General features: G+C 40.1%; 1 protein-coding gene across 1 annotated transcript in view; it reads left to right on the top strand.

The window, feature by feature from the left end:
- The window catches only part of LOC126259289 (gamma-soluble NSF attachment protein-like), a 165510-nt gene that overhangs the window by 18207 nt on the left and 119676 nt on the right, over positions 1-27627 (top strand). The window contains exon 6 of the mRNA XM_049955937.1: positions 6643-6713. Coding sequence (XP_049811894.1) covers positions 6643-6713 — 71 coding nt within the window. The remainder of the gene's footprint in view (positions 1-6642; positions 6714-27627) is intronic.

The raw sequence follows: 27627 nt of genomic DNA, 5'->3' as shown, positions 1-27627 counted from the left end.
GATGATGAACCCCTTGTGGGGTGGCACTGTGCTTATTGGCGGAGGTAGAGATGTCGCAACTTTCCTGTCTCAACTTGACCTGTGCCTCTTAAATACTGGGGCCCCTACACATTCAGTGTGGCTCATGGCACTTAATTGGCCATTGATTTATCGCTCTGCAGCCCAGGACTTTTCCAATCTTTCCATTGGAGTACCCACGATGGTAGTGACCACTTTCCCATCTTCTTGTCACTCCTCCAGTGCCATTCCCCTGGACGTCTACTGAGATGGGCTTTAAACAAGGCAGACTGGAAAGCTTTCACCTCTGCTTTTACTGTTGAATCTCCCCCACATAGTACCATCGCTATGGTAGTTGAGCAGGTCACAAGAACGATTGTTTCTGTGGCGGAAAACACAATCCCTTGTTCTTTAGGGTGCCCCTGGCCAAAATCAATATCTTGGTGGTCGCTGGAAATCGCTGAGGTCATTAAAGAGCGCTGTGAGCTCTACAGCGACATAAGCGGCATCCTTCCCTAGAGCACTGGCATTAAAATTGATGGCGTGTTATCTATTGATGCAAATGCAATTGCTGAGCACTTTGCTGAGCACTATGTTCGAGCCTCCCTGTCAGAGCATTATCCCCCAACATTTTGCACCCTCAAGCGGCGGATGGAAAGGAAAGCCCTCTAGTTCACTGAATGTCACAGTGAACCCTATAATGCCCCATTTACAGAGTGGGAGCTCCTCAGTATTCATGCACATTGCCCCGACAGCTCCTGAGCCAGATTGGAACGACAGTCAGATGATCAAAAATCTCTCATCTGACTACAAACGACATCTCCTCGTCATCTTCAACCGGATGTGGTGCAATGGCATCTTTCCATGACAATGGCAGGAGAGCATCATCATTCTGGTACTCAAACCTGGTAAAAACCCTCTTGATGTGGATAGCTATCAGCCCATCAGCCTCACCAATGTTCTTTGTAAGCTGCTGGAACGTATGGTGTGTCGGTGGTTAGGTTGGATCCTGAAGTCATGTGGCCTACTGGCTCCATGTCAGCGTGGCTTCAGCAAGAGTCACTCTACCACTGATAATCTTGTGTCCCTCGAGTCTGCCATCTGAACAGCCTTTTTCAGATGCCAACACATGGTTGTTGTCTGTTTTGATTTACGAAAAGCGTATGACATGACCTGGCGACATATCCTTGCCACATTATACGAGTGGGGTCTCCGAGACCTGTTCCCGATTTTTATCGAAAATTTCCTGTCACTTCTACTTTCCGTGCCTAAGTTGGTACCTCCCATAGTTCCCCCCATATCCAGGAGAATGGGGTCCCGCAGGGCTCTGTATTGAGTGTATCTCTATTTTTAGTGGCCATTAACGGTCTAGCAGCAGCTGTCGGGCCATTGGGGTCACCTTCTCTGTATGCAGACAACTTCTGCATTTCATACTGCTCCTCCAGTACTGGTGTTGCCAAGCGGCGCCTATAGGGAGCCATCCACAAGGTGCAGTCAAGGCCTCTAGCCCACGGGTTCCAGTTCTCATCTGCGAAGTCATGTGTCATGCACTTCTGTCAGCATCGTACCGCTCATCCGGAACCAGAACTTTACCTTAATGACGATCCACTCACTGTAGTGGAGACATATCGATTCTTAGGACTGGTTTTCGCTGCCCAATTGATGTGGGTTCCTCATCTTCGTCAGCTGAAGTGGAAGTGCTGGCAGCACCTCGATGCCCTCCGCTGCCTGAGCAACACCAACTGGGGTGCAGATCGCTCTATGCTGCTGCAGCTTTGTGGAGCCCTTGTTCAATCCGGCCTTGACTATGGGAGTGTGGTTTAGTGTTCAGCAGCATCCTCAGTGTTGCATTTACTCGACCCAGTGCACCACTGTGAGGTTCGACTGGCAAAAGGAGCTTTTAGGAGTAGACCGGAGTCCCTCCATTGAAGGTTAGGTGTGCACAACTGCTCACCATTTATGTTGCACACATTCATAGTTCTCCTGAGCATCCGAATTACCGTCTCCTTTTCCCACCCACAGCGGTTCATCTCCCACATAGGAGGCCCAGGCCAGGGCTTAAGTTTGCTGTTTGCATTCGATCTCTTCTGTCTGAAGTGGAGTCCTTGCCTTTACTACCTCTACCCAAGATCCATTCACGTACACCTCCTTGGTGTACACCCAGGCCGAAGCTTTGCCTGGACCTTTCACATGGTCCTAAGGACTCGGTTAACCCTGCAGCCCCCTGCTGTCACTTCCTCTTGATTCTTGACATGTACCGGGACTATGAAGTGGTTTACACTGATGGCTTGATGGCTGATGGTCACTTTGGTTTCGCGTATGTTCCTGGAGGACATATTGAACAGCACTCCTTGCCAGATGGCTGCGGTGCTTTCACTGCAGAGCTGGTGGCCATTTTTCGTGCTCTTGAGCACATCCGCTCATGCCCTGGTGAATTGTTTCTTCTGTGTACTGACTCCTTGAGCAGCCTACAAGTTATTGACCAGTGCTACCCCCGCCATCCTTTGTTAGTGACCATCCATGAGTCCATCTATGCCCTGGAACGGTCCAGACATTCCGTGGTGTTTATATTGACCCCAGTCCACGTCGGAATCCCAGAAAATGAACTTGCTGACAGGCTGGCCAAACAGGCTACATGGAAACTGCTTCAGGAGATCGTCATCCCTGTAACTGACCTGCGATTATTATTACACTGCTAGGTTTTTCAGCTATGGGAGACAAAATGGCATAATCTCAGCACACACAACAAACTGCTTGTCCTTAAGGAGGCTACGAATGTGTGAAAGATCTCCATGCGGGCCTCTTGCAGGGACTATGTGGTTCTCTGCCGGTTCCGCATTGGGCATCCATAGCTAACACATGGCTACCTCCTCCGTTGGGAGGACCCACCATAGTGTCACTGTGGCTCACATATGAATGTCGTCCACATCTTGCTGGACTGCCCACTTTGTCGCTCTGCAGCGGACTTTTAACCTTCCCAGTACCCTACCTTCGGTGTTGGGCGACAATGCCTCAATGGCAGATTTAGTTTATGTTTTATTCGTGAGGGGGGGTTTTATCGTACCATCTAAGAGTGAGCATTTAGCCTTCTCTCTGAGGTCACCACCTTCCCTCCATTTTAACTCTGTTGCACTTTCTTTGCTTTTGTTTGTCTTGATGGTTGTCTTTTCCCTACATGCTTTCATCTCACCTTGTCTTTTTGGGGTAGACATTTTAATGTGTTGCAAGTGGCTGGCTCTTCCTCTCTTTTATTGTGATCAGCCAGCCCAGACCATATGCTCTATGGTTTTAATACCCTCTTCTACTATTTCTTGTGGCGTATGTTTTCCCCATTTTTTATTCATTCCATTTGTTTTCTTTTTAGGTGTGGTGTTGGGTGTTTTGTACCTTGACCATACTTGCATCAGGAAAAAGGTACTGATAACCCTGTAGTTTGGTTCCTTTACACCCTAAACAAACCAACCAACCAATCAGCATCATACTTACACAATATTTCAGTAATGCAGTTTGTAATCCTTATCAAGTGTGACCTGAGACTGCTCGTGAAGTGGACCTGGACCAGGTCGCACCTGATGAAGGTTAAGAGTTATGTTACCGAAATAACATGCAAATATGATGCTGATAACCGACAGAACACCCGACAACCCAAGATCTCGGTGGAACTATTGCTGTAAAACTTTTTGTTTAAGAAACCTATTTATTTATTTATTTAATTATTGTCTCCCCCAATATACTTCCCTCCTTTGTCCTTACAATACTCCATGTGAATTTTCCATTTGAAACCATGGAGGGAGTCTTCCTCTGTGAGCTTGATGCATGCTGCTCTTTCTTTCACTGCTTCAGTGTACTGAAGTCTTGTTCATTTCAATGCAGACTTGACTTTGGGGTATAAATAAGCCACATGGTGCCAGGTCAGGTGAATAAAGTGGTTGGTGTAACTATGGAATGCTGTACTTTGCTAGAAATCTCTTAACAGAAATGCGGTATGATTCGATGCATTGTCGTGATGCAGAACCAATGACTTGTGCTTTCACAGTTCGGGTGGCATTTTCTCGTTTTCTCTCAAGAGTTGAGCAAGAAACTCAAGGTAGTAATCTTGATTAATAGTTTGACCTTCAGAAACCAAGTGAAAATGTACCCTTCCATTACATTAATTGGCATTTAGTTTCTGATGCATAAGTGAAAAACCATAATTCATCGCATGTTATTACTCTTTCCAAAACATTAGTATCATTTTCAGTGGTATTCAAAGTGTCAATACATAAATTTTCATGAGCTTCTTTTTGTTTGATCGTGAAAATTTTTGGCACCAATTTTGCTCACACTTTACTGGTGGTAAACTGGTTGTGTAAAATTTGTCTTATGCATTCTTTGTCAATTCCTACAGTTTCAGCAATCGATCAAATACTCAGCCGATTATCAGATTGAATCAGATTACCTACTTTTTCAATATGTTTTGAAGGATGTCCCATGTGTGTCATCTTCAGTGTCTTCTCAGTGCTCTTGGAAATGCTTGAATCATTCATAAATTCGCATATATGATAAACAGTCTTTGTCATAAACTTCTTTCAGTAAAAGCATATCCATTCATTACCCAATTCTTACACTGATCATTTTTCCATCAAAGCAAAATAGCAGCTCTTACACATATGGAGGCCACAACCACACTAATTTGTAAACAGACTCCAGAGATGCTGCATTCGACTGAGAAAGCTTAACAGCTATTGGTTGTTCATCTTTGATGCATGTGTGCTTACTCTGTGACATGGTCAGTCCCATTATTTTATAGTCACACCTCGTAGTAAGTTGAATAACAGTGTTTCTCTCTTAAAAAGTGCTACAGTTTATTCTTTAAGGTTTGTAAATTATGTCTTAAAATCAAATAGTAGTCTGTTGTAAAAAATGTCCATATTTTATGTTACTGCAGTCTGCAGCTTTTTTATTACTTGTATTTCTGTGAAAGTTTTCTCTCCCCCTGTATGTTGTAGTTATGTACGTTACTATTCATTACATTATGTTCTGAATAGTTCATGAGATTGTAAGACTAGTTTCAAGCCGTGTCCTGTAGATTGTCAATGTTAATTTGGCCTCTCTGAACAGATCTGCAGTAACAGTCTTCCCATGGTACAGAATGTGGTGACCATGACAAGAAACATAGAATGGGAGGGCTCCCGCGTAGTGAAGTCTCATTTTGGCTCTAGTGTAGTGAAGTCTCATTTATCACTCTTGAACATTACCGTTCAACATCTGAATGCATTTTGTAAGACACTGCCCAACCAGTAACAATTTACTGAAATTTGGTGGATTTTCCTGATCAGAGGACTGTATTCTAAAAATTGATATCTTTTCTTCTAATTTCAAGAGAAAAAAGGCCTAGTACGGCACTTTTTCTTCTTCTCATGTAGGATGCTTAAGTATAATATTTCTCAAATTCTGATAGCATCTATGAATCTTTTTACACTTCCCCACAGTTTTTTCTGGTAGAAATTTCTCTCTAATAAAAATATTCCAACCATCTTCTAAGGATTGTGGATACTCAACCAATATACACTCCATGCAATTTATATTTTGGATAACATCAGCCCTTTCAAGCTGTCATAAACAGAAAAGTTAAAACACCAGAAAACTGCAGTGAAATGCAGGAAGATGTGTAGAGGATCAACAGTTTGCACAGAGATTGGCAGCTGACACAGAACGTGGCTAAATGTAACACACTGTGCTTAAATGGAATAGTAGACTCATTGCTGTTCAACTACACTATAGACAGTAAATCACTGGAGATTGTAACAAACATGGAATATGTGGGAGTAACTATATTTTGTAACTTAAAGTAGGATGACCAAATAAAAGGAGATGGCAGAAAGATTCATTAGAAGAATCCAAAGGAAATGTAATTCAACCATCTTATTCTTGAGTATTGGGTACCAGTCTGTGACTCATATCAGGCATGATTAGTGGGGCGTGGGGGAGGGGGGCGGGGTTGAGACACAGAGAGAGAGAGAGAGAGAGAGAGAGAGAGAGAGAGAGAGAAACAAAGTAAGAACAGCCCATTTCATCATTGGTTCATTTAGTAAGCATGAAGGTGTTGGAGATGTCCATCAAATTCTAGTTGCAGATGCTAAAAGAGAACGTTGTGCAGCACTGAGGTTTCCCGAATGTTTATTTCACGAGTTGGGCAACACATTACTTCCTCCTATGCACATCTTGCAAAAGGACCATAATGGGAAAACTGGAGAAATTTGAGCTCATTCAGGGGCTTACGAACGTTGTTCTCATCCACCATTATTAATTGGAGCAGGAAGGGGTGTAAGTCATAGTGACATCAGAACTACTCTGCACCACTTGCCTTTTGGAGTACTCACTTACATGTAGATGTGAATATGTGCAATTATTCTTTACATTTGTAGTCTTAACTAAAAAAAGCAATCTTCTCTAAAGCTAATATTAAGACACTAAATTCATACAATAAGATTTACTGTTGAATTCCATCAGACAGCCACTCTATTAGTGCTTGGTCTAGATTTACATACATTCCTTAAGAAAGGAAGACAATAATTTGTGGAAAATCTTGTGTTAGACAAGAATGCTGTCAGTTTTTATACCCAAGTATTAATAATTTTTCATACAATGTTATGAAATTTCCAGATAGAAGATAGTCCCAGGCAAGGCGCTGAATTTGTCAGCAAAGTGGCTCGCATCATGGTGAAACTTCAGATGTAAGTAGAAAGAATAATTCTGCTGAAGCATTATTGAGTGATAATTTGAGAACACGTCTTTTGATGGACAGCAAATGAAAATTACTGGCATAATTATCTATCAAACACTGACAGGAATCGAGTAAAAAAAATACTTGGTAGTAAATTTTTTTAGCACTTGCATGTTAAATTCTTTTAGTAAATGTGATGCCAAGATTGTTACTATCCTTGATGTGTAATTCACATGTGCTACATAACACGAATGCTTAGTTTATAATACATTTGACAGAATCTTGTTGATAGAATTGTAGAATTTATGGCATTCAACCAAATTCAGCTCATGATTATGTATGGGTTTTGACCCCTTTAGAACAAGTATATTTTGTTTACATTAGGCAGCTGATTCATTCCATAAATGGTCAGAAATGACACGTTCCAAATGGAAACTCTCAGAAATATTATGTTAGTTACAAGAAGGTGTCGGGGGCTATAATTAAAGTGCAGCTACTCAAAGAGGACTGATGTGGGCTGTTGTTATCAGATGGCAGTGACACTTGGTGTGTAAATGTGTTAATGTGGAACTGTTTCATACTGGTTTAGATTTTGGCAAACAGGTGTAAATCTGGGATTGTACAGCATCTCATAAATGTCTTCAGTGCTCATATGGAACAAATTGTGTAAGCAGCTGTTGATATGAGGGTTGTCCAGAAAGTAAGTCCCAGTCAGTCGTGAAATGGAAACCACTGGGAAAATATGATAAAGCTTTACACAGATGTGTTGGGCAGTGTCTCTAGTATGCCTGTCGATAGTGTCGCGTCGCGCTTTTCAGTTTTGAGTGAACAGTGGGCATGTAAAGATGCATAGGGAATAGTCTCCTGCCAAGTATGAGGGCCTAGTTAGAGATTTCGCCTGTGTCATGCAGCCCACATAACACAACTGTCCAGAAGTTCCTTCTTCATGCCAATTCTCGGCCGCACACTGACACTCCTGCAGTGTTTCCGATGAGAAGTGTTTGATCACCCACAATACAGTCTGTAATTGTCTTCCCCTGAGTGTCATCTCTGCTCACAAGAACCGCTGGCTATGCAGACAGAATTTTTCCACAGACAATGAGCTGCAGACCAGTGCAGATGACTGGCCGAAAGCACAGGTGGCTGATTTCTATGACAAGGATATTGGGAAGTTGGTACAACACTGCAACAACACTCGAAGTTGGAGTGGTGACTATGTAGAGAAGTAGATAGAAGGTGTACCTAACTGTTGCAAATAAAATGTTTCTGGTTTTCACTGTGGTTTCCATTTCACAACCGACTGGAACTTACTTTCTGGACAACCCTCGTATTATCAACATTATGCTCTTCTCACTTGTTTGAACTTTTCTGCTTATGTTCTGTTCCTAATCAAATACATATGGGAACATTTCTGTACCTCATTCTTGCATTCCATCTTGGAACTAATTTTTTCCAGTGTAAATTGGTTCTGCAGTAATGCATTAGAACATCTACAAACTTTTGCTCCCATGCAATAATTATAGCCCACACTGGACCTCAGTGAATAACTGCACTTTAGTTATGAACACTCAGAATTAAGTGCACAAAACAGAGAATGCCCTTGTTTCCATGAAAGAAGTCTTCGTTATCACACACAGATGTGCTAAGAGATGTTAGATTTTGCTGGAAATAACATTCCATAAGTTCATGGTCATTCAGCAGAGTACTTAATGAAATTGATAAGTTCATGTTTTAGCAAAGAGCTCTGGATCCATAATGCTTGGCTGGTATACTGCAGTCTAGATGTCAATTTTTACAATGTGAAACTGGAATTGACATATCAGAGAAATCAAATCATTCATCACTGGAGTACTATGTCCTTACAAATGTCCACTATTGATCTCATTGAGTTGTTGGAACTATTCAAAGTATTTTTCTGCATGATTGGTTTCAGAGGTGCTGTTGTGTAATTCCTTTGTGTGTAGCTCACTGTCTGGTGCAAGTTTTTCCTGATGGGCACCATTTCAGATATTTGCTTCTCTGATGTGCGGATGTGCTGTGTCAATGTCTGTCACATGTGCTTGTTTTGTGTATGGTAGTGTAATGTTGTAATTGTGGTGAAGTGTCCGTGTGTGTGTGTGTGTGTGTGTGTGTGTGTGTGTGTAAAGTTATTCTGAAAGCCAGCAAGTTTTCTTTCTCTTTTGTATGCGCCTATCAATGACTCAGTACTACTGCTGTTTGGTGAGTAGTAACTCTGATTTACAGGGAGGCTTTTATCATGTCTCTAATTTCAAAATGTAATTAGAAGTTAGTTGTCTAGCTACAACTCATTTGAACAAACTCCAAACTTCTGGAAAATAAAGTTTCAGTATATAAGCTTTAACACTCCTGGGACAGCATGGAGCCCACATGCAGTGCGTCATACAAATAATATGAAACAAGATCTGTTCCATGCTTACATAATAATTAAACCTTTTAAGTTCTCAGTAATTTTTTGGGATAACAAATGAACAGATCTACTAATAAAGCTTGTTCATTTATATTCAGAATTAGTAAAAGATTTCATCGTCAGTCGATGAAATGATGTATTTCCAAAACTTTGGCTACTAAACATCTGGAAAATCTCATACCTCACACCTGCCACCTCCTTGTAAATAAACAAGTGTTTGATTGCTAAACAACTTCCACCGTGAAAATAGCGTTCATTAATTATATTACACTCTATAAATTGCTCTTCAGCTTGTGTCTCATTCTTTTCCTTTTCAGACCAATCAAAAGTCTGTCTTCAGCATATACAAAATCATGTACAACTGTAAGTGGTTTTATTATTGTCTAGCACGACCAAATGAAACAGGTAAATCACTAATGCAACAGTTACAAACATGTAGTCTCTTTTGTCCAGTGTACTGTAGTAGTTCCATACTACATCAGAAGACATGTTACCACATATGGTCTTGAATGTTTCACTATTACTATTCCTCTTCCTTAAAAGAGAAGTCAGTTTGGCCAGTGTTGTACAAATAAGAACAAAGTACTAAACTTTCCACTATAAAGTGGTTTCAAATTAAAATTACCTCTGCATAGAAGAAATGCAAACACTTCTCATGTGTTCAAGAAAGAGTAAAACAAACTCTTTCAATTACAGTTTTACTAACTAAAATGTTACAAAAGAATTTATCTTTTCTGATACCCATTGTAGGTCTAGCATAACATCTGGCCATTTAGGGCAAGACCTCCATAGATAAGAGACTGTGTAAAGATTGAAGTTTCATCCATTTTCATTGTTCACAGTTCTTAAGGCTGCTCTGGTATTTCTTGTTACCAGTGTTCTTTATTGTTTACATCTCCATTCCACACCACTATCCGCACCTGTAGTATTCTTCACACAAGTATAGACATTTTCAACACCACATACAGCCTCTTTCCATATGTTGCTTTCTCCCTGTACAATTCAGCATATATCCAATCATTACTTTTTGGCTACACCAACTTTTTAAAACTGAGCTGCAAAGTAAACTTGATTAGTTGACTCTCCAAAAGAAAGTAAGAATCGAAAGTTGCCTACAAACAACTACATTATCACCTCTAATCCTATAAGCATACACCAAATGCCATACCTTTCCCACGGCCTCCTTTCGAAACATACTCCTTCACAGCCCTAAAACAGTAACGATATTACAGATTGTCTCATCTGTATGGCTATCTTTCCTCTTATACTTCCATACTGTACATCATGAGAATATTTATAATCTCACACAATCTTATGACTTGGCTGAATAGTAAATACATTCTCCCATAATTAATAAATTTCTTAGGTTTTGCGATGTACTGATTTACTAGACAGTTTTGAAACTATGTGGATTATTATTGCTCATCTCTTATTCACTAATGCATGATCTTTAGTCTTGAATGCTATACATACTTTTATCTTTTCCTGCCTCCTGTTCAGTTAATACAACTACAACTGACCTCTTAGTTATTAAGAATGACCCCTCACATAAACGGTGCGTCATTTACGATTTTTTAACTTTTTTGACTCTTTTTATTACTCTTAATTAAAACTAAATCCCCTACCTTGTACTGTACGGGTGTATCTTTCACCTATCTCGTTTTCCTCCTGTCAGCCCCTCTCATTAGCAAATTATTCACATCATTGATGAGTAATTTATGTGCACCAGCATCCCACCGTAGCCATTCAACCCACTTCAGCAGTGATTCTCCTTCAGTTTGCTCTCCTATTTCCATTGAGAAAACCTTCGTAACTGAATGAAGCATCACATTTAATACCTTTTCAAATTCTATCACCGCATCTGTCCATTTTGAATGCCTGCCTGTGCAATTGTCTGACAAAACATGACCAATTTGCACATGACTCCTTCTACTGGATTACTTTGGGAATAAAATTTAGAAATTAAGATCTTGTTCACACCTTCCCATGTCAAAAATTCTTTAAACTCTTTGTCTAGAAATTGTGTCCCATTATCCTACAGCAAATTTTTCAGTTTACACACATTTTAAAAATGTTAATTTCATTATAACATTGTGAGATGTTGCCTTCCTTAAAGGGTATAACTTTACTAGTTTGGCCCAGTATTCAAATACCATAAGTTACACATCATTCCTCCCCAGCTCAAGAGACAGTGGACCGTAAGAGCCCATGGCTGATACACCCCACAAATTACATGGAGCTATGGGATACAATGTAGTGTGAACACCAATAGTTTGTACCTAAACTTTCTGACACATCTAACAGGTTCTCTGGATTTTTCTGACTAGGTGATTCATATTCTTAATGTCGTAAAATTTGCAGTTTTGAATTTTCAGTAGTATCAGTATGACTTTGGTGCAAGGCATCTCTGTTTAAATATAAGTGACTTTGTTTTGTTCATGTTCTAAGTTTCTACAAAAATTATTTGTCTTTTTTGTACATATTTACCTTCAGAAAATAAGTAGCAGATTTCTTTCTCTTTTTTTTTATATTTGGTTCAATTGAAAATCTACAGGTATTTGAGACAGTGCATTGGGTTTGTATTATCTTACTGCTTTATATAGTAATAGTAAAGCACAATTTCTGTAGAAAGAGAGCTCACTGTGTTAGCCTGATGTGTTGAAAAAGTTTGTTCTTTAATAGAAATGTCTGCATATATTAATATCTCATATCCCGCTAGTTGGTATTTAAATTTCTTGAAACCCACACTACTGATAATGTTTCCTTTTCTGTAATCACCCCAAATCGCCCCAGGGGACCCACTGCTCTTTTGTGGTATATTTGTGGTGCGCATGGACCCCGAGGTATTGCAGCCTTTCTTCTCCCCGGGCTGCATTCCCTTCCCCACATCCACTCCTCCCCCCCCCCCCCCCCCCACTCCTTTCTCCCTCAGTGCTTCCATTTATGACAACCCAGGTGTTCCCTTGGTTCTGCTTTTCCTTTTTGGTCATGTCTCATGTTGTCACTCACTCTACCCCGCTTGGGATTTAACCATTATGAAATTGTTTTGACAGTGTTAACCACATGGGAAGAACTCTCTCCCTGGTATCTCTGGTGTGGGTTCCTCTTACTACCCTCCTCCTCCCTTCCTTGCCCGCCATGGTGCCAACCCCTTGTTAGGTCACCAGAGGTCACCAGTACACATAGCTAGTCCATGGGTCACATAGCACATTGACATTTCCTGTTTTGTAACCATCAGGCTGAGCCCCCTGACAACACAGGGGTCACACTTATCGTACGTAAGCTGCCACTGCCTCGTGTATGCCTAAGAGTGGTTGTTCATCTTTTCAGGGAATTGGAACTGCCTGCAATGACCGCTATGCCAAGCAGCTCTTGCCATGACTGGGTGGGGCCCACAGGGTGAGCCCCTAATCAGAATGGGTGGCAGGGTGGATGCTCTGCTCATGAAGCTCCATACTTTAGGCTGCTCTTCTGCAGCCGCCTCTTCAGACAGGAATAGTTCTCTCTCTGCTCCTACTTTTGCTTCCTCCACTTTCCCCTCCCTGCCCAGCCTGTGGGAGGAGGGCCAGGCCAGCCAGGTTGGAGTGAAATCCTTTTCCCATTATTGGGTTTGTTCCATGACAGATAAGGATACTTTCACTGCTGCCAAATTGCTCTTTTTTTGTAGAACATATTGGATATAACTTAGTTGAATTTGACTCACTTAATAAGATGCGCTCTGGTTCCCTGCTGATTAGAACCTCTTCTGCCAGTCAGTTAGCTTCCCTTTGAGCTTGTGACCACTTAGAAGACATCCCATTGAGCATCAATCTTCACCAGTCCTCAAATATTACCTAGAACATTATCTTCCACAGCCCCCCCCCCCCCCCCCTTTAAATACGAGGAACTCAGGACTAATTTGGCAGGCCATGGGGTACTATTTTGTCCAGCGAGTCCCAATAGGTCTTAAGGACAATTGCAGTAATATCAGTGTTTTCATCCTGGCTTTTGAGGGAGATACTCTACCGGAAAAATGCAGTTATGGTTAACTGTAGCAACGTGAAGCCCTGTATCCCACCTCCAGTGTGCTATTTTTGATGTCTCTGTTTTGGTACATGTCTTCACAATGTGAGGCGAATCCTATTTGCTGCACCACTCACTGACTCTCTCCATGTGGAGAGTTCTTGCACCCCACCGCCCAAAATGCGTGAACTGTTCCTGACCAAATTCTCCTTGCTCAATGGATTGCCTGATCTATAAAAAGGAAAAACTCTAGATCAATCCTACTGTGAGGACAGACAGAAATTCATCCATCTCCACCCATTATCTTTAACATCTAGCCTTGCTTCTGCTGCAGCCTTTCCTCCTCCTCATCCTTCCTCTTTAGCTCCTTCTTGTCTCTCATCCCTTTCCTCATTTCTGGTGGTTTCCATTCTATCACCTCATGGAACCACTCCTTCTCCCTGGCCAGAGAAGAAAACCTCTTCTCTAACACCCGCTGAGGATGGGACTCCCTATAAGAACTCTCCTGTCCCGTAAATTGAGGACCAGAAGCCTGTTTCTTTGAGTCACACACAGGACCCCTGCTTGGTGGGCCTCAGGGCTACTTGTTCCCTTTCAGATCCTGATATTGCAGTGACTTGGTCTCATCCCAACCACACCTCTTACCCTCCAGACAGGAGGAGGAGGAGGAGGAGATGCGTAAGTCTTCCGAGATGAGCACTCTCCTCCACCACCCGCACCCCTGCCCTCCTCCCTCCTCCTCTTTTGTGACATACCTGGGGGTGTTGCCCACTTCCTCTCAATCAGGGTCCGATATTACATTCGTGGATGTCGCTCCATCCTTACTGGTGGTGGACACTGACTCGCCACAATGACAGAGTTCAATGTCAATCCAGTCTCTTTCAGTGGAACTATAATGGTTATTATCATCACCTCCTGGAATTGCAATCTTGTCTATCTCTTTACACTGTAGCTTGTCTTATATTGCAGGAATATTATTTTGTGGATACTCATTCGTCATCTCTTTGTGGTTTCCAACCCTTCTGCTGAAACAGCGTCTGCCCTTTGCAAGCCTGTGGTGGTGTTTGTATGTTGGTCCTGTACTGGTTGTTACCTATCTCGTTTCTTGATAACTGAATGAAGCGGAATCTTACGCGGTATATTGTGGTAGGACCACATTCGCACCACGTGTTTGTAATTGATAATAATGCGAGTAGTTCCAGCACAATTTCAGCAAGGCTTATTTATTAGTAGCTGCTGAAAGATTACACACTGCAGATCTCGTTTGTCTAGGGGTTTTGTCTGCAAAACAAGCATGGCCTGGGTTTTCTTCTTGTTTGAAATAAACACTACCGGATTCGAATTACTTTCGGCTAAAAATAATATTTATTCGTACTTTTTATTTGGTAACTACAATATTTTCACTTCGAACAGTGATACCCTAAAAATGCATTATACTGTACTGGTCACATATACACGTCCATCTCCCTCCAATATCGACAAAGAAGTGGCGGGCAAGCCAACATGTGCCCGGAAGTTGCAGACATTCCTGCATTCCAGATTCTTTGGTCTTCTGACCTTAATACACTCCAAAGACACATATAAATAAATACATATAAATATACAACATTTATCATCTCAAACAGATCCATTATTTATCATAAAAGAAAATATTCATAAATAAATAAATTAAACACATTGTATGGCAACATAATGAAGTTACCTTAACTCTCTACTGTGGGCATCGTACTTTTCGCATGAGGTAAAGTTTATCTCTGACAGTTAATTACATTACAATAGCCCACCAGGACTTACAAGTGTACCTTGGTCCACTTGTCAGTCCGATACAGAAATTGCATCATTGTCTTGTATACAACTTTTTATCACAACTGTAGTAAACTGTTTATTCTTTCATCAACCCTTGACTTCCTCCTTTGTCTCACAACATAGATTACATTCATACATATGTCAATTTGTTGCCCAGAAATTTACTATAAAATAATACTAAAGTTAAAACATTTTCTCATATTAGAACAAACATAGGACCAACTCCTATATCATCAGTGAGGTTGCAAAAGTATTTCAATTCAACAACACTATTCTCTCATGAGCCTTGTAAATTATGATATCAAAATTAAGAGACAAAATAAGCCAACAAATTATCTGTGTTGTGTTATAAACAGAGCTGAATAAAAACAGTTATGGTGAGCATGATGTAAAACAAAAGCACACTTGCATATACAAGAAAATATATTCTATTAACTATACAATTTTTTTAAGCATTATGGTCTATTTAAGAGAATGAACAAGATTTCAAAATTTAGGAGATTTGCTATTCTCAAACTGTGAGGGTGGGTGCCATGTCTTGTCTCCTAGCATCATCAGTAAAATAAAATCCCTTATTTATCAAGTTTACATATTTTGCAATTCATTAAATACTGTAAAATTACTTAAAACAAACACATAGGAATCATGAAATCTAATCTTATAATAGAATTATGTGACAATCAGTCTAGATACAACATCGTTTTGCCTGAGATGTGTTACATGGCATAGTATGGTGACTGCATTTTTTTTTCTTTCTTTCTTTACTTCCAGTAAAATTCTTTCCAGATAAAGGCATGTTTTTAGGCTCAGTTTGCTCTTTTCTCAATATACGGCTTCAAAGAAACAACATTCCTAAGACCAAACAGCTTTCTCGACTTGGGATATACTAATCGGTACGCATTTGGATGGGGGTTCTCAATAATCTCAAATGGCCCAATGTAAATGTCAAAGAACTTCTTGAGTTCTGCTGTTAGTAACTTTGATCGTTCGTGGGATTTCACTAGGACATGGTCACCTACTCTGAATGTGGTAGCCTTTATTTTCCTATTATGTCTGTTTTTCCTAGCTTCACCTAGTTTCTGCATGGTTTTCTTTACAATCTCTTCACGTTCTTTCATTGATATTAAGCTACATTGTGGAAAGTCTATTAATTCAGAAATAAGATTTGCTGGTCTGAGGTGAAACATAATTTCATATGGTGAAAACCCAGTAGAGCTATGCTGCAAGCTGTTCATGATGTCCTCGAAGTTGTTTACATGGTCGGACCAACTAGGGTGTTTGTGACTACAATACATCCTACAAAGTCTCCCTATTTCTCTCATGTACCTTTCTGCTGGGTTTGAAGATGGGTTGTACACGGATATCAAGATATGTTTTGTGTTAGTTTTTTCCATGAATGCTTTCCAGTTTTTTGAAACAAATTGTGAACCATTATCCGATAGTAATGCTTTAGGTTTCCCTACACTCTTGAAGTAATCTCTCTCAATTTTTGTAATGATCTCTTTACTTGTAGCTTTTCGCACAGAATAAAGTTTAATTAGTTTGGAAAATACATCAACCATGACAAATATAAAACAATGGCCACCTTTGCTTTTAGGTAAAGGTCCATAAAAGTCTACAGCTACTAAATCTAATGGCTTATCTGGAATGATGTTCTGCATTTCTCCCTGACATGTTCTGTTGCTTACTTTTACTCTTTGACATTTGTCACATGTTGATATTTCGTTCCTCACCTTCTTTACCATGTTATAAAAGTAGATATTTTCTTGTAACTTTTTTACACATTTCTGTATTCCACAGTGACCATAACTCTCATGGGTGTACTTTATTAATTTGTCTGCCTCGCACTCTGGCCAACATAGCTTCCAATTGTCAGAGTCCACATCTGTTCTTCTAAAGAGTGTTCCCTTAAAGACCTTATAGTACTTGTCAAGTTTATCATACCCTCTTTTGCCTAAACAGTCCTTAACCAATTTCCAATTAGGATCGTTATTCTGTCCCCTCCTGATGTTATTGCAAAGTGTCTTTATGAGCTTTTCATCTTGGATTCCCTTCATGTATCTTATTTTAAATTCCTTTTCTTCCTCTTGATCAAACATTTCCTGATCTCCTCCTACTGGTAACCTGGATAAAGCATCAGCTACTACATTTTCTGATCCCTTAATATACACAATTTCGTAATCAAACTGTTGCATGAACATTGCCCACCTGGTTAATCTACTGTGATATAGTCTACACTCCTGCAAGTAACTTAAAGCTTTGTGGTCTGAATAGACTTTTATCTTGTGTCCCAACAGGTATGTTTTAAATTTTGTAAACGCCCAGTGTACTGCAAGTAATTCTTTTTCTGTGACAGTGTATGTTCTCTCATGTTTAAGTAACATTCTGCTGGCAAATGCAATGGTACAATGGAGATTTTTTTCATTCACAACTTTCTCCTGAAATAGTTCTGCTCCTAGTCCATAATCACTACTGTCAGTGTGAAGACAAAATGGCAAACTAAAATCTGGTCTGTGTAAAAGACTGTTCTTACAAAGTTCATTCTTAATTTTATCGAATGCTTTCTGGCACTCTTCAGACCAATTCCATGGAGTATTTTTTCTAAGTAAGTTGCTTAAACATGTTACATTAAGGCATTGTCCATTTACATATTTTCGATAGAATCCACAGAGTCTGTAGAAAGACTTTAATTGTTTCCGGTTTCTAGGTGATGGAAAGTTTACGATAGATTTTATTTTCTCCGGATCTGCACTTATCCCTTCCTTAGTAATGACATGACCTAAAAATTTGAGTTCTGACACACCAAATTTACATTTTTCCAGTTTTAATGTCATACCACCTCTTCTGAGTTTCTCACACACCTTTTTCAATAACTTCAAATGATCCTCCCAACTTTGATTTGAAACTAATATATCGTCTACATAAATTGTTAATTCTGACACAACTTCTTGGCCAAGTACATAGTCTAGTGCCCTTATAAATTCGGCGACTGATGAGTTTAATCCGAAAGGCACTACACAATACTGGTAACATCTCCCATTGTATAAGAAAGCAGTGTACTTTCTAGAGCTAATTGCAAGAGGTACTTGATGAAAACCTGAAGTTAGGTCAAGGCTTGACATAATTTGGATATTTTTAAATTTATATAACAACTCATCAATGTTCTCTGGGTGGTCAGTTTCTCTGTATAAACATTTGTTTAACTGTCTGGAATCTAGTACTAGTCTGACTTGTCCATTAGGTTTATTTACAGTGACTAAGGGATTATTATAAGGGCTTATACTCCTCTCAATGATTTCACACACTTCCATCTTTTGCAATTCTTTCTCCACTGCTACCCTTTTTGAGATTGGAATACTGTATGGTTTTGTAAAGAAAGGTTCATGTGGCTTCAACTGTAAAGTACATTGGTATCCAATTACTTTACCTGGTATATTGCTAAATACATCACTATATTCCCACAAAAATAATTTCAAATCTTGTTTTTGGTTCTCAGTTAGTTCTCTAGCCTCGACTACTTTTTCATTTACTAACTTTTCAAACTCTATCTCATCTGTATCGAAATCTGTGACATGGCTTTCAATGTACTTACCTTCTTTTGTAAATTCAATACTGTTCACAGTCTTATTCATACAAAGCGCATTTGATTGAAGAAGTTTCGTAGTGATGACTTCACCACTTGGTAGAGTCATCATTAATTTCTGCCCTGCCCAATCAAATGCTGCACTTACTTTTGTTATCCAAGACATGCCTAGGATAAAATCCTCTGTGAGGTCAGGAATGACAAGACACCCATGTGACCATGATACTCCTTCAATTTCAAAAGTAATAAAAGCCTGACTCCTTATTGATTTACTGTGCTTCCCGGTAGCACCTCTTATTTTAATTCCTACCACAGGTAACTCGACATAATCCTTATTAGTTTTCAGTTTTTTACTTAATGATTCTGATATTCCAGATACTTGACTTCCTGTGTCCACTAAACACTTTCCTTTCCATGGTCCTATCTGCACATCAATAAACGGACTGCTTACATCAAAGTCAAATTTTTTGTTAATATTCTCATCTAATAAGTCATCTTCAATTTCACTGAATCCATATCCCTTTCCAGTATCCTTACCTGTATCGTTACTACCAGAGTTATATGCTGTTATTACCCTAATTGCATTTTCTTTGGCCTGATTACTATTCCTGAATATTTCATTAATCCAACTACATTCATTTGTGCTATTGTGTGTCTCTCCTTTATATTTCTCTCTTAACATTTGTGCAATGTGATACTTAATTCTATGCCACCAGTCTGGATACAAAGTTTCACATATATCAAGTGTTACCTTTCTGAAATTTCCATCATCCTTAATGGCACTACTGTTAATCCATAAGTTAAACAAAAATTGCTCACTATCTGACATTTCATCATCTACTCCCCTAATGCTGTTAAGATTACCTGCTGTCAATTCCTTCTCATCTTTCTTCCATGTATTAAGATCAAATAACTCATTGGCTGAAATTCTAGCATCCTTATCATTGAAATTGTCAACTGTGTTCATGTGTACCTCGCTAATTTCATTACTATCCTCTTTTATATTAGTAATCCCTAAAGCTTCCAACTCCTCACTTACACCAATAAAACATCTATCTTCACTACTATCCTCAATCTCCTTTTCTGCCCAATCAACATCACAAAAATTATCATCTTTATCCTCTGCACTCTTACCTTCAGTATGCAGATACACATTTAAATCATCCTTACTAGGTGCTCTTTTCATTCCTAGCCCACCAGACTCTTCCATAAGTTCTCTAATTCCTAATACACTTTGATCATTTGAACAACTATTTTCCAGCAAGGTGCTCCTCTCAGCCCACTCATAGAATGAATCTAAGTTTAATTCTTCACAGTTTTCTAAGCAATCAGTGTCTTTAAATAACTTACCTTTTGTTTCTGGTTTATTTGTATGACGTATATTATTTGTAACAGATACTACATTAATGGGATAACACTTCTCTTTAAAATAATTACTCATTATGTCACAGGTATCTTTCTGTTTAGTTAGACATTTTGGGTTGGCCCTTTCCATTTGCGTATAAGTAGCTCCTACCTTGCGGACCGCCAATGGAGCCTCATTCAGTTTTTTGACTCCTGTTCAGTTCTCCCCATACCATTATGACTATTCCACTCCTTTGGTTTATTTCCAAAGTGTCTGTTACCAAATTGATTATGATTATTTCCATACTGACCTCTGTAATGGAAATTGTGTCCTTGTGATCCCTTGAAGTTGTATTGGTGATTTCTCTGATGAGAATCACTACTTCCAAAATTGTGTGTTTCCTTTTTATCATGTTGTGTGTTTCCCCAATCTGTATGCCCTGTCTTTTGAAAATGGTTTTGACTATGGTGTGGTGGTTTACCCGTTTTCTCAATAATTCTGTCTAGTTTGTCAACATATTTCAAAAACTGATCTATTGTGTCATCTGGACCATAAGCTAACTCCCACTGTAGTTCACATGGTAGCCTCCTTTTAAGTGCATCAATTTGAGTAAGTTCATCAAAAGGTTTGCTTAGGTGAGTGAGTTTCCTTAACTGATTTCTGCAAAATTGCTTCATGCTACCAAATTCATGTTTATAAACAGGTCCATTCAAGAATTCGCTTTTTATTCTTGCTTGTTCTGTCTCTGACCAGAATTTACTTAAGAACCTCTCCTCAAACTCTGCAAAAGATATTCCCTCTGTACAATAATGATTAGTCCATGACAATGCTTCACCTTCTAGAAATCTTTTCACAAATTTAATTTTCAAATTATCATTCATATTTGGAAAAAAGTTATCTTTGCAATGCTGCAGGAAATCTACCGGATGCATACTGCTCTCATCTGAAAAGTTTTTTACTGGAATATTGTACCACAAAGTGCCAATATTGTTCGGCAAACTATTGGTGACCATATTGCTACTAACACTTTCAAGTTTCTTAGTGATGTCATTAATACTACTTTCTAAACTCTTGACTTCATTTTTGTTTATCTGATTATTTACATCTATTTTTTCAGTAATAATTCCTATCTTTTGTTCAAATTTGCTTTCTACTTTAACAATTTTATCGTCTACAACAGAAATACGATCAGATACTGTTTCTTCTACATGTTTGATATCTGAATGCACAACTTTAAACGCATTATGGATTTTCTCTCTACCTGTAGTAACTTCAGTTTTCAGATTTTTTACCTTTGCATCTACATTTTTAACTTTTCTCCCGACATAATTGACCTTACCCGTGATCTTAACCATATTACGACTCAAACTGGAAATTTTTGCTTCTACTTTATGAAAGTGATCGTCATTTTTCTTTTCATATTCTTTGAACTGTTTTTCAAATTTATCACTCGTGAGCTTAAGGGTCTGGTCTAACTGAGCAGCGTTGTTTTGCTCCATTTGATCCAAACGAATCTCATTAGCATCGAGTCTGTCTTTAATATTTCCTAACCACTGTCTGTTTTGTCTGTTAGTGTCATCAATTGCCTTAAATTTTCCCTCCATATAATTCATTATTTTTGATAGCATGTCTTTAACTTCATTCTGTCTTTCCGTATGAGTTTCAACTTTGTCTACAGGATTCGGACTATTACTATTGCATTCACTTTCGTATGATAAATTTACATCTGTACTAGCGTTGGCGACACCGTCGTCAATACCTTCCTCTTTTACAATAGTCATCTTTTTACACAGGAATAAACAAAACACAACAAATTTATCTTTTCTAAAGGATACTAAACTATCTTACTCACAGTTTACTGGTTTTCTTATCTTATAACGTCTTCTTTGTTGATTGGTGCGTGATGGAATTCACAACACTGAAACACTACACGTATATGAATATTGCTTTTTTTTTGTTGCACAACACTTTACACTTTTTTCTTCTTTGTTGACTTATTGCGCCGTTATTCTTGCTCCAGTAACTGCATTCCGATGTCTTGAAGGTACCAGCATACGATTTCCTTTGTCTTGAAGGTATCAGCATACGACTTCCTTGAACATTTTCATCCAGGATGTACGAATTCTGTCGTTTCTTTCGCAATCTCGGTGGTAGTTTATTTCGGTAACATTTTCAATAATCCCGGACGACGCCACCATATTGTACTGGTTGTTACCTATCTCGTTTCTTGATAACTGAATGAAGTGGAATCTTACGCGGTATATTGTGGTAGGACCACATTCGCACCACGTGTTTGTAATTGATAATAATGCGAGTAGTTCCAGCACAATTTCAGCAAGGCTTATTTATTAGTAGCTGCTGAAAGATTACACACTGCAGATCTCGTTTGTCTAGGGGTTTTGTCTGCAAAACAAGCATGGCCTGGGTTTTCTTCTTGTTTGAAATAAACACTACCGGATTCGAATTACTTTCGGCTAAAAATAATATTTATTCGTACTTTTTATTTGGTAACTACAATATTTTCACTTCGAACAGTGATACCCTAAAAATGCATTATACTGTACTGGTCACATATACACGTCCATCTCCCTCCAATATCGACAAAGAAGTGGCGGGCAAGCCAACATGTGCCCGGAAGTTGCAGACATTCCTGCATTCCAGATTCTTTGGTCTTCTGACCTTAATACACTCCAAAGACACATATAAATAAATACATATAAATATACAACATTTATCATCTCAAACAGATCCATTATTTATCATAAAAGAAAATATTCATAAATAAATAAATTAAACACATTGTATGGCAACATAATGAAGTTACCTTAACTCTCTACTGTGGGCATCGTACTTTTCGCATGAGGTAAAGTTTATCTCTGACAGTTAATTACATTACAGTCCACATGGGCATTGGTAGTTTCTAGGTTTCTCTTCATACGGCACTAGAAGTGATGGCCATTTTGATCTATTTAGACTCTGAAATCCACAATCTTTATCTCCTCCCAGATCAGCTTCTTACACTTCTTGCTCTCCTTCGACAGCTCCCTCCTCTCCTTCCTCCTCCACCCTCTGCGTGGTGGTACTGCAACCACCAACTGGGGTGACCTACTGGCAGGGCTTGACCTTTGCCTCCTCAACACTGTAGCCCCACACACTGTAGTGCAGCACACAACACTTTTTCAGCCATCGCTCTTTCCATTTGTAGCCCTGGATTCCTCTCCTCAATTCAATGGGGAGTTCATGACAATTTGTATGACAGTGACCATTTTATGACTGTCTTATCTTTTCTCCATCACTCGCCTGGTTGCCCTTACACGTGGATCATTACTAATGAAGATTGGGATGTGTTTTCCTCGGCTGCTGTCCCAACTGTTCCACTACACGATGACACTGAAGATTCTGTATGGAGTTTGGGTGATGCTGCCCTTTCAGCAGCCTCTTTGGCAATTCTATTATTATCTGGTTGCCCGCCCGAAGGAAGACTATCCATTGGTGGACCCCTGAAATTGCTGCAGCTATTAAATATTGCTGTCATGCTCTCCAATTCTTAAAATGGTATCCATCTTTTGGCCACCTCCTAGCTTTTAGGCAGCTTTGTGCTCAGGTCTGTTATCTTCTTAAAGGCCCGAGATGGATTTGTTGGGAATAATATGTCGCTGCCACAGGAGTGCGTACTCCCCCTTCCTAGGTATGGGCAAAGATCAGGCTTACTTTTGCTCGCCATCCTTTCATAGGTGTCCCGGGAATGTCTGTGAATGGTATTATCCTTACCAGCCCGGACTCTATTGCTGAGCATTTTGTTCGGCATTTCGCCACGGCATTAGTGTTGGTCCACTACCTGCCTGCATTCCATCTTCTCAAACACCATCTGGAAAGACTCCCTTTGTCTTTTGTTCCTCATGACCTGGATCCTTATAACATCCTGTTTATCAGGTGGGAATTTTCCAGCACCCTTGCTCTCTGTGCTGATACGGCTCTTGGACCGGAACGGGTGCACAAGCAAATGCTTCAACACCTCTCTGTGACTAGCCAGCGTCTTGTACGTGCCCTTTTTAACTACCTCTGGAGTGAGGGGGAATTCCCTTCACAATGATGAGAAAGTGCCATTATACCAATTTTGAAATTAGGTAAATCACCTCTTTAGATGGACAACTATTGTCTGTCAGTTTAACCAGTGTCCACTGCAAGTTACTTGAATGTATGTTGAGTCAATTGCTGGTTGGAGCCTTGATTTCAGGGATTTCTTGGCTTCAACCGAGGTGGTTTTCACAGAGTCTGTTATCTGAATGGTGTTTGTCTGACATCAACACCTTGTTGCAGATTTCTTTGATCTACATAAAGCTTATGACACTACATGATGCCACCAAATCCTTGCCACCTTATACAAGTGGGGCATCTGTGGCTCGCTCCCTCTTTGTATGCTTATGACTTTTGTACTTATTTTTGTTCATCCACAATGGGCATTGTGGAACACAGACTGCAGAGAGCAACACACTGAGCGTAATCTTGGGCTCTTACTCATGGCTTCCATTTTTTGGCTGCCAAGACGTGCATTATACATTTCTGTCATCGACATACAGTCCTTCTCCATCTAGATCTGTACCTTGATGGCACACCCCTTAGTGATTTACTCTCATTGTTTTTTGGGACTGGCCTTTGATGTCCAGTTGACACGTCTTCCCCATCATCGGCAACTAAAGAGGACATGGTGATCGATCCTCAGTGCTCTTTGATGCCTCAGCAACGCCAATGGGGACATGGACCACTCTACTCTGATTGGCTCTACACAACATTGATGCAGTCCCATCTAGATTACTGGAGTCCCACACACAGCTTGCATCACCTTTAGTGTCACAAATGCTGGATCTGATACACCATCCTGGGATACGATTGGCATCTGGTGCCTTTCAGACTAGCCCTGTGGTGAACACACCAAGTGGAGACAAGGGTTACACCATTGCTGATTCTGTGCCACAACAGTTGGTAGCTTTTGCATTATGCACCCATTGTGCCCCAGATCACCCAACTACCATCTCCTCTTTCCAGATACCTTCTGCAATGGCGGCCGAGGTCTGGGGTTATGATTGCCATCCCCATCCAGTCCCTCTTTTTTTTCTGAACACAAGCTGTCCCTTCCACCACCTCTTCTCCAGTCCTGCTCATTTACGTCCATGATGCATCCCTCATCCACAACACTCTTGTGATCTATCACAAGGTCCAAAAGATGCAGCTCATCCTGAAACCCTCCCCCACCAATTCATCTCCATTCTCAGTGCGTTTTGGGCTTCAGAAGTAGTCTGTATTGATGGCTCAATGGTTGCCGGTCACACTGGCTTTGCTTATGTTCATGTGGGATGTAATGAACTCTGCTACTTGCTCGATGGCTGCACTGTTTTCAGTGCAGAGTTGTTAGCCATTTCTCACGCTCTCGAGGATATCCGTCCATACACCAGTGAGTGCTTCATCTGTAGTGACTCTTAGACCAGTTTACAAGCTCTTGACCAGTGCTACCCTTGCTGTCTCTTGGTCCTGACTATCCAGGATTCACTTTTTGCCCCGAACAGTGTGGATGCTTGTAGGCTTTGTATGGATCCTGTATCACACAACTTAAAGGCTGACAAAATTGGCTACTGTCAAGCTACCTTTTAAGATTGGTATTCCAGAATTGGACCTTTGATCAATAGTATGCCATCATGTTGCAAGGGTGTGGAATATGGAATGGTATACTTTGACTTTGCCAAACAAACTATGACCGATAAAGAAGGCCACGAATCTGTGGAGGCCCACCATGCTGGCCTCTTGCAAGGACTCCATCTTTTGTCAGCTCTGCATTGTCCATACTTAGCTGACTCATGGTCATTCCCCCTATCATGAGGCTCTGTCATTGTGGTGCCCATTTGACAGTGGTCCACATTTTGCTGGACTGTCGTAACCTAGCAGCCCTACAGCACACACTTAATCTTCCTGTCTCATTACCCATGGTGTTAGCGGATGATGCCTCAATGGCTGACTTGGTTTTATGCTTATTTGTGAAGTGGGTTTTTGTCATTCTCTCTAAGGGAGGGTTTGCACCCGTAGTCTAGAGGTAGTGTCTTTGAATCATAATCAAAACGCCTTTGGTCCCGGGTTTGAATCCCGCTGCTGCTTAAATTTTGATTAATAATCAGCATTGGCGACCGAAGACTTCTGGCATAGGAAGTCACCCTTCTTTCTGCCAACGGTCTTGTCAAAGAGGGCAGAGGAGCGGACAGAGGTTCAGGGCACTCTCTTGTACTTGGGGTAGGAAACTGTCCCTAAGGATGGAAGAATCAGCAATGATCAACGGCATGAGGATGCAGAAGGCAATGGAAACCACCGCATTAAAGACATGTAACGTGTATTCACAGCACATGTGGCCTGTAATTGAAAAAGTGTCATGATGTTCGTTTTTTAGCAAAAGATTCCGGAATAGTCCCCCATTCAGATCTCCGAGAGGGCACTGCCAAGGGGAGGTTAACCATGAGAAAGAGATTGAATACTCAATGGAAGGATAACATTCTAGAAGTCAGGGCGTGGAATGTTAGAACCTTGAACATGGTAGGGAAACTGGAAAATCTGAAAAGGGAAATGCAAAGGTTCAATCTAGATGTAGTTGGGCTCAGTGAAGTGAAGTGGAAAGAAGACAAGGATCTCTGGTCAGACGAGTGTAGGGCAATATCAACAGCAGTAGAAAATGGAATAACGTGAGTAGGATTCTTTATGAACAGGAAGGTACGGCAGAGAGTGTGTTACAGTGAACATTCAGCAATAGGGTTGTTCTTATCAGAATCAACAACAAACCAACACTGACAATGATAGTTCATGTATACATGCCGACATTGCAAGCTGAAGGTGAACAGATAGAGAAAGTGTATGAGGATATTGAAAGGGTAATACAGTGTGTAAAGGGAGATGAAAATCTAATAGTCATGGGAGACTGGAATGCAGTTGTAGGGGAAGGAGTAGAAGAAAAGGTTACAGGAGAATATGAGCTTGGGACAAGGAATGAGAGAGGAGAAAGGCTAATTGAGTTCTGTTTCAAATTTCAGCTAGTAATAGCAAATACTCTGTTCAAGAATCACAAGAGGAGGAGGTATACTTGGAAAAGGCCAGGTGATACGGGAAGATTTCAGTTAGATTACATCACGGTCAGACAGAGATTCCGAAATTAGAGACTGGATTGTAAGGCGTACCCAAGAGCAGACATAGACTCAGATCACAATATAGTAGTGATGAAGAGTAGGCTGAAGTTTAAGACAATAGGCAGGAAGAATCAATACACAAAGAAGTGGGTTATGGAAGCACAAAGGAGGGCTATAGATACAGCAATAAGGAATAGCTCAGTAGGCAGTGCAGTTGAAGAGGAATGGACATCTCTGAAAAGGGCCATCACAGAAGTTGGGAAGGAAAACATAGGTATAAAGAAGGTAACTGTGAAGAAACCGTTGGTAACACATGAAATACTTCAATTGATTGATGAAAGGAGGAAGTACAAAAATGTTCCGGGAAACTCAGGAATAGAGAAATACAAGTCGCTGAGGAATGAAATAAATAGGAAGTGCAAGGAAACCAAGACGAAATGGGTACAGGAAAAATGTGAAGACACCGAAAAAGAAATGATTGTCAGGAGGACAGTCTCAGGATACAGGAAAGTCAAAACAGCTTTTGGTGACATTAAAAGCAAGTGTGGTAACATTAAGAGTGCAATGGGAATTCCAGTGTTAAATGCAGAGGAGAGAGCT

This window comes from Schistocerca nitens, chromosome 5, assembly GCF_023898315.1.
Source record: "Schistocerca nitens isolate TAMUIC-IGC-003100 chromosome 5, iqSchNite1.1, whole genome shotgun sequence".
Classification (NCBI taxonomy): Eukaryota; Metazoa; Arthropoda; class Insecta; order Orthoptera; family Acrididae; genus Schistocerca; species Schistocerca nitens.
Note: the sequence above shows the minus strand (reverse complement) of the source record. Positions and strands in the feature narration are given on the sequence as shown.